This window comes from Dipodomys merriami, unplaced genomic scaffold (assembly GCF_024711535.1).
Source record: "Dipodomys merriami isolate MVZ:Mamm:240054 unplaced genomic scaffold, mDipMer1.0.p SCAF_85, whole genome shotgun sequence".
NCBI classification, from domain to species: domain Eukaryota; kingdom Metazoa; phylum Chordata; class Mammalia; order Rodentia; family Heteromyidae; genus Dipodomys; species Dipodomys merriami.
This window is the reverse complement of record NW_027206457.1, coordinates 2368356-2381298: the sequence shown is the minus strand read 5'-3', so window position 1 is coordinate 2381298 and position 12943 is coordinate 2368356. Positions and strand designations below refer to the sequence as shown.

Below are 12943 nucleotides of genomic sequence, written 5' to 3'. Positions count from 1 at the left end.
TGGAATTGAGGCGTGGTCTTCTGTGTCTGTGTGATACTGGTTGCCAATAGCCACACTCTGATGTGAATCAGATGTCTTCCCTGAAGTGATGGCCAAGACTATTCTGTCAGTGCCCTGGGGCAGCCTTACAGACTGTCCTTTGCCACTGTACCTGTGACATTGTTGTACAGTGCTGTCTGTAACAGTCGCTTTACTGCTTTGCCAAGCCCAAGTTCTAATACTGCTGGTAGAAATGAAGTTGCTGTTTAAACCCTCTTCTGATAATTTCTCTTTTCTTGTTTTAGTTACATCCCAGGGAAGACGCTTGCATCCCCAATACAAACTATGGTGTTCTCTTAATAGAATTTTTTGAATTATATGGACGGCACTTCAATTATCTAAAGACTGGCATCCGGATAAAGGATGGTGGTTCATATGTGGCCAAAGATGAAGTACAGAAAAATATGCTAGATGGCTATCGACCGTCAATGCTTTATATTGAAGATCCTTTACAACCAGGTATTGAAATTAGGTAAATTTGTGGGCATCCAAAGAGAGGGCATTGTAGTCACCTTGTACTTCAGACTTAGTGTGTGTATGTGTGCTGGTACTGGGGCTTGAACTCAGGGCCTGGACACTGTCCTTTAGCTTTTTCACACAAGGCTAGTGCTCTGCCACTTGAGCCACAGATCTGCTTCTGGTTAATTGGAGGGTCTTACAGACTTTCCTTCCAGGCTTCAAACTGTGATTCTTAGATCTTAGTCTTCTTGAGTAGCTAGGATTACAGGCATGAGTCACCAGTGCCCAATTTATTTCAAACTTTTTTAGATGAAAAATTCAGGATAATTTCTGACTATGCTTATTTCCCAGAAAACAGCCTCGAGACTTCCAGATGAGTTGAGAGTAGAAGCCATTTGACTCGTATGAGCCACCCAAGATAGCTTTCCATTATTTGGGTAGGATCACGTGCAGGCCCTGATGACTACTTTTCCTTTGTCTTGGGGGCTCATTGCTGTGCTTGCAGCCAGCTGTCAGTGGGAATGTTAGGTACTCTGACATCCTTAGGGGCAGTGAGCCTGTAAGTGGATCCCTGAGTTCAGGGAAGCCCTTTGACCACTTCTTCTCTGATTTAATGTAGTCTCCCTGTGCTTTTTCAAGCTTTGTGGTGGCTTAAAAGTGAACAGAAAACAAATTCCTTTCATGCAGTTGTATTTATTTGCTTCTGTGTTCATTTTTCTGGACAATATTTTTTTCCTGATTAAACTATAAAATCTTTAGATTCTTTATTGTTGGCTTTAGTGCAAGTGCTGTTATTTATTTTCTATAACTTTCTATAACTTTGAAAATGAGTAAGGAAGGAAGAGTAAAGACACACAACTGCCTAAGAGCCCTTTCCTAGCTCACTCAGCTGCCTTGTAAAGGTTAATAGATCTGTCTTTATTTATGGAAGAAATAATTTTTGGGAGCTCACGCTATACAACAGTACTATGCAAGGACATGAAAGCTTTCTAGGAGCTCATAATTTAGTTTGGAAAATAAGTATGTAGTTAAGTAAAACCCAAACCAAACAAAAACTCCACAAACAAAAGAGCAATTTGTATTCAGCTTAGTTTTATTCTAGAGAGGCAATAGGAAGCTATTTCTTTGGTTTGCATGACTGTATATATATATATATATATATATATATATATATATATATATATATATATATGCTAGGAGAACCCTTGTTGAGCAGCAAACATTTAGGCATTGGGAATGTTGCTACTGTGTGTTCAGGGAGCTAAGGGAGTGACTGCCAGCTCAGCTCCTGGTATACCTTCTTGCTCTCCTGGAAGAGAGATAATCTGCATTTCTTCACATTAGGCAGCAGTCAAGCTTACTACTTTGCATGTACATTTCTCTTAAAGGTAATGATGTTGGAAGGAGCTCATATGGGGCCATGCAAGTGAAACAGGCCTTTGATTATGCCTATGTTGTTCTGAGTCATGCTGTGTCACCAATTGCAAAGTACTATCCCAACAATGAAACTGAGAGGTAAAAAAAAAAATCTACCTAAAGTCAGCCTATTGTATCAGAATTGCTGGTAGCTTTTTATTATCGTGTTAATGTACCCTTTTATTTTTTTAAACCCACACAGCATATTAGGTAGAATAATTAGAGTGACGGATGAAGTTGCCACATATAGAGATTGGATATCCAAGCAATGGGGCTTACAGAATAGACCCGAGCCTTCATGCAATGGTAAGACTTCTTCCTTGATTGATTGACCAGGTCTTAGAGGCTTTTCTGTGTTGTGTGTATTTAATGGGAAGAAACGTTTTCCAATCTTTTGCCATTCTTTCAGGAAATGGTGTTACCTTGATAGTAGATACTCAGCAGTTAGATAAATGTAATAATAATCTGTCTGAAGAAAATGAAGCCCTTGGAAAATGTAGAAGTAAAACTTCGGAATCTCTTAGTAAACACTCTTCAAACTCTTCATCAGGTCCAGTGTCGTCCTCTTCTGCCACGCAGTCCAGCTCTAGTGATGTCGTAAGTATGACACACAGCTCCGCTTACCTGTTCCCTTGCTGGGGTGGGCTGTCCAGATGGTAGAGGCTGCTGCTTTTCGTTTGATACTGGAAAACTTAAATAGCCTTCACACTTGAACTTCATTATATAATATTTCCTTAAGAAAAATTCCAAGCCAGGAGCTATAATTACAGGCTCATGCCTGTAATTCTTGCTGCTCAGGAGGCTGAAATCTGAGGATTGTAGTCCGAAGCCAGTTTGGACAGGAAAATCTATGAGACTCGTAGGTCCAGTTAATCACCAAAAAGCCAAAAAGTAGAGTTGTGGCTCAAGTGGGTACAACACGATAAAATTTTTAAAAGTTCAGGGAGAGTGCTCAGTCCCTGAGTTCAAGCCCCAGGAACCTCCCCCTCTCCCCTCCAAAAAAACCCAGAAAATAATTTCAAATTTACAGTTTTAATGACATCTGTATACTCACCTTCAACATTTTCCTTGCGTATCTTGTACTTGTCCATCCATCCCTCTATCATCAGATTGTCTTATTCCTTGATCCTTTCAAAGGAGAATGAAAATACTGGGACACTTCTCTCAAACTTCTGAAGTGTACATCATAAGTTACCCTTCAGTATTTGCTTATACTTTTTTTTTCTTTTGATATAAAGAGAATGCTAATCTTGTATTCAGTGAATTTATCAGATGCCTTCAGGTCTGTAGCCCAGAATTCTACTAAGTGTTCTCATCACCCCAGGGAGCTCTAAAAGACTTCTGGTCCTCAGACCCCAGATCATCCTCAGAGGGAACCACTGACCACTTGTAACAGTGCACCTTATATGCTTGTTTGCAGATTGCATATAAATGAGATCATGTGGTATATATGCCTTTCTGAATGGCCTCTTGCACTCAAAATACTGTTTTTGATCTTGATTTAATATTTAAAAGCAGACAAAATGTACATATAATGAAGTTTAACATTAAAGTGTACAACTCAGTGGTTTTTAATATATTCACAGTGTTCTGTAGCCATCACCACTCTCTTAATTCCACATTTCCGTCATCCCAGAAAGAATTCGTGTCCTTCCCCATTCTTTCCTCTGACCTCTCATCTACTTTTAACCTATTCAGTTACCTCTTACATTAGTTTCCCCCCACCCTTCCTCCCTCCTTCCCTCCCTCCTTCCCTCCTTCTCCCCTTTCCTCCTTTCCTTCTTTCCTTCTTTCTTTCTGTCAGTTGTGGGGCTTGAATTTGGCCTGGGTGCTGTCACTGAGCTTTTTCACTCAAGGCTAGAACCCTACCATTTGAAGCCACAGCTCTACTTCAGGTTGTCTGGTGATTGTATCGAGATAAGAGTCTCATGGACTTTCTTAGCCAGGCTAGCTTTGAACCTCGATCCTCAAATCTCAGCTTCCTGAGTAGCTAGGATTACATGTGTGAGCCATTGGTACCTGGCTTACATTAGTTCTCTTTATTGAGGTAAATTTTAAGGTTACTTAATTAAGACTTAAAATAAGGCCCATGTATTATTTGAAATTTGAATTTATTAAATGTGTAACATAAAAAGTAGGTGTATAAGGGACTTAATTATGGCCACATATCACTGTGAGTGATAAGTATTCATAGTGAGTCTCCCAGTATGCCTCCTGGGTCCTTGAGTGGTATTCTGGAGTATGGATGATCTCTAAGCTAGATGATCCACACACAAAGTACAGGAGCAGAGACAGCCTCAAAAGGGAGCACTTAGGGTGAGGCAGTGTGACTGACATGTTAGATCCTGTGCTCAAGTGAAGGGGTCCCCATATTCATGGCCTAAGTAGCTCAAGAAGCAGCTGGCGCATGACCCCTGTTCTAAGGAAGTCTGCATCCACATATTTGGTCAAAGGGATCTGTCACCCCAGATTCTTAAGAGAATGAACCACTGAAGCCTGTTGTCTTCTTTTTGATTGAAGATAGTGAGCCAAGACTGGGGCCTGAGTTTCTACTCTCTACCCTGTTCTTTCCATGGTACTGTAATTTGTTTTCTACAAATAAAAATGCCAATCAGCTGGAATTTATGTGAGCTCCTCAGCTGATTAACAAGTTAGATATGGGTGGAGATCTTAGCAATGAGCAGAAGCCCTCAGGTAAAATAAGTCACTTTAAATGTTTGGGAAAAAACTTATAGTAATTCATTCTGAATAGCCCCCTCAATTTAGAGAGTACATAGGCAAAGTTGCTTTCCTTTCTGAATATTGAATATGTAAATTACTAATATGGCCCAGAATAACACATCTGATTTGTGTTAGGATTCTGATGCAACACCATGCAAAACCCCCAAACAGCTGCTCTGCCGTCCATCCACTGGCAGCCGAGTAGGGTCACAGGATGTGTCCTTGGATTCCTCTCAAACAGTTGGAAAAATGCAGAGTACCCAGACCACTAATACATCCAACAGTACCAACAAATCTCAGGTATGTGGAATTTGCAAATCTAATAGTTCATATTCAATACAAAAAAAATTTCTGACATGTTAACAATGATTATCTTGATTGTGAAGAAAACTCTAGGTTAAAGAACAAATCTGTTTTGTCCTAAGAGTTTCCAAAGCATGACAATGCTTCTAAAAAATACCAGGATGTCCTGAGGATCTTTATAAGACACCATGGCAGCAAAATCTTTTGTGGGATTCTGGTGACCAGCCATAATGAGACATCCCAAACAACCTGACTTATTACAGACTCAGCATAAGAAATTACATGGGCTGAGGATGTAGCTCAGGGGTAGAACATGTTTTTCTCATGCAGAAGGCCCTAGGCCAGAGGGATCATTTTAAATTTTTACTTAAAGTTATTATTAACCATGAACAAATAATCGTAATGAGGGTAGGAAACCTTTAATACTGGGATGTGGATTAATGTCCTCTCACCTTACCAATTACCAATTACCTCTCACCTTAGCAAATACAGCTAGGACCCTAGGAAAAGGCTGCTTAGGGCAGAGCCAAGATGACTGGCTCATGAATTACCTTTGATCAGATTTGACAGGCTGAATCTACTACACCTCTACAGTCCTAGCCATCTGCATCAAATGCAGAGTGGTGGCATTATAAGTGACAGGGCTGACAGAAAAGATTGGCGTCTAGAGGAAGCCATCAAGGGTGATAGCTGGAGCAGAGCAGCCAGCTTGCATTGCTCCTGACCTGCATACCTCTGCCCGCACACCTCTTCGTCAGTGTTGCTTAGCATGGTGTAGGTCCCTTGAGAATTCTTTCATATTCTGTACAAGAAGACAAGATAGTGGTCTATTTTCGTGTTGTTTTTCAGAAGTTAACCTTCAGTTAACCCTCTTTTTTTGCGCCTACTAAAATGGTCAGTGTGAGTGTGGTGACTCTCACCTGCATATTTCTAGTTTGGGAAGTTTCTTTCTGATACCAGATTTGCCATTCTGCAATACTGATGTCTTTCTGACCGCTTTCTTTTTCTGCAGCATGGATCAGCAAGGCTCTTTCGTTCCTCCAGCAAAGGCTTCCAAGGTACAGCTCAAACAAGCCATGGTTCCTTGATGACAAACAAACAGCATCAAGGCAAATCCAATAACCAGTATTACCATGGCAAAAAGAGGAAACACAAGAGGGACGCGCCCCTCTCAGACCTTTGTAGATAGTCGGCGCTGTGCGACGGACTGATTCTGTGTTCAGTGATCTCGTGCTCAGGACAGTCGCGCAGGGACTCCTGGGGACAGCAGGAGCCTCACACTGTTCAGACGTTGATTTAGCAACTGCGTTTTTTCCCAGCTCGCCACGGAATGGATCATGAAGACTGACAACTGCTAAAACAAAAACAAGCAAAAAGGGGGAAAAAAAGGCTGCTTATTTGATAAGTCATATGCTACAACAGGGTCATTTTAAGATTTAAAGCTTGAATGTAAAATAAATATATTTCTCATTGGCTTTATGCAGAGTTATAGAGAATAGTATTCAGTGTGGGTAGGGTGATAGAAACAAGAAACAGTTTCAGAGGATGGGGTGGGAAGGCAAATGAGAGTATCTTATAGGAAGTCCAGATTCCAAAGGGGAAAGTGATCTGTGCATGTTTGTTTTTTTTAATATTTTTGCATATATTTACCATTTTATTGTGTATATATAGAAGAGCATATAGGAAATTGATATTTGTAATAGTGGATTTGTTAATACTTTTTACATAACATTACTGTTTGAATTGTAAACAGATTTTTTTCTCAGGATTAGTTTGAAGAATAATCTGAATTGTCATCCCAACATCCACACAGGGAAGGGATTAGCTCTGCTACTCAATTTGTTCTCCTCAGCATTGAAGTGACTTCATAGAATCCTTGTGACCTGCTGCAAAATGTTTTCCTCTCTAGCAAAAAGGTTTATGGTGGCAAATGACATTTATTTTGTAAAAAGAAATGTACTATGTACTTTTGTGTAAACACTGAAAAGTCTCTATTCATCTCTGAGAATTAACTTGCAACTGTTTTCTATAGTGCTGTCTTCTTGGGCAATGGGCAATTACATGACTGTGTTTGTTTCCTTTGCAGTCACCCCTTCTCTCCTGTCCCCTCCCTCACTAGTTTCTTCCTACTAGGAGAGTAAAGGCCACCTGGTCTGTTCTGTGCTCTGTTCCCATCTCCTCAGTGAGACCTTGAGCTCACAGACTGCATGCGGCCGCTCTACCCTGTGTGCTACGTGTGCTTTGTCTCTCATCTCTTCTCACTTCACACTCACTACAGTAGGAGGGAATAACTGTATGCAGCTTTAATTAAATCACACTATAAAACTATTTTCTTATACTCCACTTTATGCTTTTGGTATTGTTGATCTTTAAAAATTAAATGGTCTTTGATAGTGGATCTATTTTGTATTGCCTTATTAAGACCAAATACTTCTTGTCATCCCATTCTTTATCCTCTACTTTCGTGGAATTGTTGTCTTTAATTAAAACTTTTTTAAACATTGGCTTGTTTTAATCATACTGTAAATTTTGGTTGTGGTCAGCTTTGAGTGAAAATGAAATGTGTAATTCTGTTATCATTTGTTGAGTTTGAAACTCAATTGGGAATATTGAATATAACGGAATGTAAGTGGCATTTCTGAAAATGCTTTCTTCTAAGGTGAAGGTCCTTGTCAATGTGTGACTGTTAAATGCGGCCATTTCTGAGATGAGATTCTTTTATATATGTGTGTGTATATACATGTACACACACATATATATGTATGAAGGACTATTGGCTTTTAGGAGTTTCTTTTATACCTTTATGAAATACTGAAGACCAATTAGACCATTAATGGACACTTAGTGCAACCTTTTATAATGAGAATAATGCTAAAAGTAAGACCCAAACCGGTATCATCACTGAAATTAACAATTTCCAATATGTTCATATTTTAATTCACAATGAAAAAATATGTTCCACAACTGGAAACTCATAGTACTTGTGTAAACCGTGGGAGATTTTAAATGTGATATTATTTTGACAATGTTTTAGAGTCACATTTTATTCTGATCAGAATTTTTATTAAGATGTTGAAGCTTTTTTTTTGAAACTAGTTTGTCATAACATATTGTGCATAATCACAGTATTTATTTTGTAGGACTATTGTGAATGTGTAGACTTATGTTTACTGCTAAGGGAACAATTATTTATAAAATAATATTAAATCCAGTATTAGCTGCCTATTTCAGACACTTAATACTCACAGAGATCCATGTTACATTTACCACACTGAAGTTTGTTTTTAAAGAATCACCCTCATTGTTGAAAGTAAATGTACTCTTAGGGTGCGAATATTAGTGTTCCAATAAGCATGTGATTATATTGAGGCGGTGGTAGCGGGAAGGTAATCTTGATTCCATTGGGAATCTTAGGTTTTCGTAAATTTATTGGGAAAATAGTTTTTCCTGTACTGCTGAAGTTTCTTTTTGGTAAACAGTATCTTTCTAAAAGAAAAAGCATGAAGGAGGACTTGAGGTGTGTATACATTTCCTCAATGACCAGCATTGTACTCGTGAATACTGTGTATCTTGCAATGAACAGTGTGGACACTGTTCAGTTTTCAATCTGAAGTAAAATACTTTCAAGAACTTTTAGTTTGCCTGCTCATTTGTTTTGTGCATTTCATCTCTATATTTGTCTCCTGACTTTTTAAAGATTTGAGTTTCAATGCTTTCTACAGAGACTTAGTGATGATCTCGGAAGTGTGTCATTTAAATATTATAGTCCATCCATACCTATTATCATAACTAGAATGGGTATTACAGGTTCTGCCCCCCTGTCCTAACATATCTCTAGTAGTTATGGGGGCCTGGCCTAAGAACCATTTAAATCCTGCTTTATGAAGGTGCTGGTGGCTGGGAGGGTATTTGCCCAAACCTGATGCAGAAGGAAGATACGTTGTTGTTTTTTTTTTTCCTCTCCAGTTTCCTCTCCAATTCCTTTCCATGAAGGTGCCTGGTCTTTCCTGTCTTTGTTGGTTTGGTGGTGCTGCCCATGGATTTCAGATCTCAGTGATTTGTAGGATTTAATGTTTAGATGGCCCCCAGTTTTCAAAAGTTGGTCAAGTAACACGTTTTTCTGGGTTTGAGGGTATATCTTACCTTGTATTCTGAGCTTCAGTATTTATTGTTACTTTAGATAATGTCCTTACAGAGAAAAGTGGGGGCCAAAGGACGAGCATTTTAATCGTCTCTCATGGTCTTCTGATTACTCCCCTACCTAATACGTGAGTTGTGTTTGCATCACCCTATAAAGATTTACAGAAATGGAGGAGAGTCAGTACAAGACCAGGAAATAAGCAGGGCCTGTTGCAGGGACATACAGAGTTCCAGCGATGAGGAGGTGTACTGTAGTAATTGCCATTATTGAGTAATACTAATTTTTTTTTTTGTAGCACCGAGGATGGATTGATAAGTTTAGCTAATGTTTTTGTTGGTCATGACTACATCTCACTTTTAATATTTATCTGTGGTTTAAAACCGACCAATTCCTGTATTATGCTGTTGCTTTCCTTTCTTTTGTGTTGGTTCTGGGACTTGAACTCAGGGGCTTGCACTCTTCACTCAGCTTATTTACCACTTGTTTTCCACTCAACTAGCATTCTTTTTTTTTTTTTTTTTTTTTTTTTTTTGTCGTGGGGCCTGAACTCTGGGCATGGGCGCTATCCCTCAGCTCTTCAGTTCAAGGCTAGCGCTCTACCACTTGAGCCACAGCGCCACTTCCGGCTTTTTTCTTTTTGCTTATGTGGTGCTGGGGAATCGAACCCAGGGCCTCATGCATGCAAGGCAAGCGCTCTACCACTGAGCCACCTTCCTAGCCCCTCAACTAGCATTCTATCACTTGAACCATTCCTCCAATCAGCTGCTGCTGATTTTTTAGTGTGACAGTTACTGACACACTGTTTCTAGGGTATTGATTGCTTCACAGTTAATATTTCAAAAGTTAAATGGCATTTTTGCTGTGATCAATACTGAAATGTTAAATGACTAGAAGAACTTACTCTTAGCTATCCATTCTTTCCAAGCATGTTCAACTATTGTAATTAGTGGAAAGCGACATCTACATGTCATAAAGCATTTTGTAAAAGAAGTATTTTGTACATGGTTCTCTTAAACTTAAGCCAAAAAGTTAGACTTAATAGTTCCTCAGTAATTTTTGTCAGGGATGTAGTTGATCTTGGAAATACTCAGAGAAAGATGGAGTTCCTTGGCAGTATTAGATTTCGCTTGCCTCTTCTAATGCTTAAGATTAGCTGGCTGCCATTTTCTCAGGACATTTATGGGTGGAATAAGTGCTAAAGAACACATTTTAGTGTGTTCCTTGTGTTTCACATAGCTCAGAAACAAGTCAAAGTCCACTGTGAAGGTAATTTACATGACTTAACAACTTTACAGCCTCTCAAAGCCCTTTTCCCTACCACCTCATGAGTTATCTTGACCAAGTTGACAAGTGCCTTGTTTTTTTGTTTTTGTTTTTTGGTCGGTCATGGGGCTTGAGCTCTGGGCCTGGGCACTGTCCCTGTGCTTTTCAGCTCAAGGCAAACATTCTACCACTTGAGCCACAGCGCCACTCTGGTTTTCTGGTTAATTGGAGAGAAGAGTCTCATGGCCTTTTCTGCCCAGGCTAGCTTTGAACTCTGATCCTCAGATCTTAGCTTCTTGAATAGTTAGATTTATAGGCGTGAGCCACCGGTGCCCAGAGCCTTTTTTCCTTTCTTTTCTTTCTTTTTTTTTTTTTGGTCATAGATAATGAACTAAATATATGCATAAATTAGATGACAGAATTGTTAACCAGAAACTGTTAATCTATTTAGTACCCAGAATTAAATTTTTAAGTCAGTTTTGAGTTAATAAATTGCTTTACTGTATCTGGGCTTTGCTAGAATGCTTTTGGTTTGGTGGCACTGGGGTTTGAACTTGGTAGGTAGGAGTTCTTCCACTTGAGTCACATCCCTGATCCTTGTTTAAAAAGTGTACTTGGCTCTGAGATTTTCTTAATGAGTTTACACTAACCAATGGTCTGCTGGCTGAAGTGGGAACAGGAAGGTGGAGGTGGCATATCTGTCCAAGTTGGTCACTATAAATTGAGGTGACTCCAGATTTACTGACAGGACATGGTTGCCATTTTAGTAAGACCAGATGCAGAGGAGGAAGTTAGGTATACTAACTTTGTATCTCCGTTGTTTGTTTTACAGGTATTTGAACATACTTGTTTTATTCTTTTATAAAGGTGATGTACAGAGGGTAATGAGTACATTTCTTTTTAGACACTGTCACCCCTTACTTTGCTCAGTTTTTTCCTCTTGTCTCTGACACATCATCTTTATTTTTACATAGTAACGCCCATCCTTGTTTCTGCACCCATGGCTTCCCTGTTGTGTGTCAGCTTGATGGTGGGGGAGGGTTTTGCTAAGGACACAGTCTAAGGATACAGTACATTTAGCAGCTGGTAGCAAGGATGGAGCAAAGCAAGCTGGTTATTACTTGATGGGTGGGTTGGGTAGGAGAGCCTGTACTCCGGAAAGGCTCAGTGGCTGCCTCTAGGGCTGGGGTACCGTATCCTTCAAAGAGAATGTGATTATGGGTTATCAGCCACACCTTTGCCTTTCAATTTGGGTTTCTTGATATGCATAGCTCTTTGGGGGAAGATCATTTTCATTATTACCTTTATATGTAATTGCAACTTATTAACATAATGATTTGCCTTTAAACATAATCTTTGTAGTTTCAGTACACCCCTCCTTTTTCTATATTAGTTTGTTTTAATTTACAAAAGTCACTTAAACCCTCTGAATAACTGGGTTCCAGTGGCTCATGCCTATAATCTCAGCTACACAGGAGGCTGAGATTTGAGGGTTGATGTTCAAAGTCAGCCCAGGCAAGAAAGTTCATGAGTCTCTTATCTCCAGTTAACCAGCAAAACTGGAAATGGAGGTATAGCCCAAGTACTAGCACCAACCTTGAGCTAAAAAACCTAAGGGACGTACCCAGGCTCTGAGTTGAAACACCAGTATTGGCACTAAAAATAAAAGAGTCCTGTAGTTTTGTAAGTCACTGATAAAACATTTGGTTTTAGAGGTGAGAGGTGGCAGGCAGCAAGTGTAGTTTCTGGACCTGAAGAGAGAGAAAGGACATTGGGATGGATGGTTCTTAGCACATACATAGACGTGTTTAGAAAGTGGAGAGGTCTGGATCCATGTTTGTCTTAATAACCTCTTTCTTTATTCCCTTCTCTGATCAGCATTGCCTTCTGTGTTCAGAAACTCGGACTCCTGTGAGGTGCTGGAGGTTTGAACGTCTTGAATGCCTTCCCATCTTGTCTAGTTACTGCTGCAGAGGCACTAAGGAATGTACCAGAAAAAAGGATTTGGTACAAATGATAAATGAAATCTCTACATTTCCTGAGATCATATAACTGGGCACCAGTTATGAAAACCATGAATGAATGAATGAATGTATACCTGGAAACTTTTTTAAAGCTATCTTCACAGATGTCACTTGTTTGCCTTGAAAATTTTATAAATTGCATTTCTATGCACATCTGCCCCCCAGTGCTTCTCACTGGTCCATTAATCCTAATGTGTTCAATAAAGACTTTGTGCTTTCATTTACCTTCACAACCTCTGTTGTGAGCCTCTGTATGAAACCTGGATTGCTGCCTTTTGTTTTCCTGCCAGTACTGGGACTTGAACTCAAGAATTGGGCTCTGTCCCTTAGCTTAAAAAAATGTTTTAAGCCAGGCACTGGTGGCTCACTCCTGTAATCCTAGCTACTCAGGAGGCTGAGATCTGAGGAACATAGTTCAAAGCCAGCCTGGCAGGAAAGTCCATGAGACTCTTGTCTCCAAGTAACCACCAGAAGGCCAGAAGTGGTGCTGTGGCTCAAGTGATAGAGCACTTGCCTTAAGCTAAAGAGCTGAGGAACAGCACCCAGGCCCAGAGTTCAAGCCCCATGACTGACAAAA

General features: G+C 39.7%; 1 protein-coding gene and 1 non-coding gene across 5 annotated transcripts in view; one reads left to right on the top strand and one right to left on the bottom strand.

Annotated features, from left to right (window-relative positions):
• The window catches only part of Tent4b (terminal nucleotidyltransferase 4B), a 61667-nt gene extending 49101 nt beyond the window's left edge, over nt 1-12566 (top strand). For 2 of the 4 annotated variants that reach the window (XM_070011944.1, XM_070011940.1), the window contains 6 exons: nt 285-498; nt 1887-2013; nt 2117-2220; nt 2324-2511; nt 4771-4935; nt 5951-8572. In XM_070011944.1, coding sequence (XP_069868045.1) covers nt 285-498; nt 1887-2013; nt 2117-2220; nt 2324-2511; nt 4771-4935; nt 5951-6127 — 975 coding nt within the window. In that variant the 3' untranslated portion in view covers nt 6128-8572. Of the gene's footprint in view, nt 1-284; nt 499-1886; nt 2014-2116; nt 2221-2323; nt 2512-4770; nt 4936-5950; nt 8573-12220 lie in introns of those variants that run through there. The other 2 variants (XM_070011941.1, XM_070011943.1) reach the window with 2 other exon arrangements.
• Trnaa-ugc (transfer RNA alanine (anticodon UGC)) lies at nt 9718-9798 on the bottom strand. Its single transcript has one exon. It is a non-coding gene; the product is annotated as a tRNA-Ala (tRNA).
• Nucleotides 12567-12943: the final 377 nt, after the last annotated feature.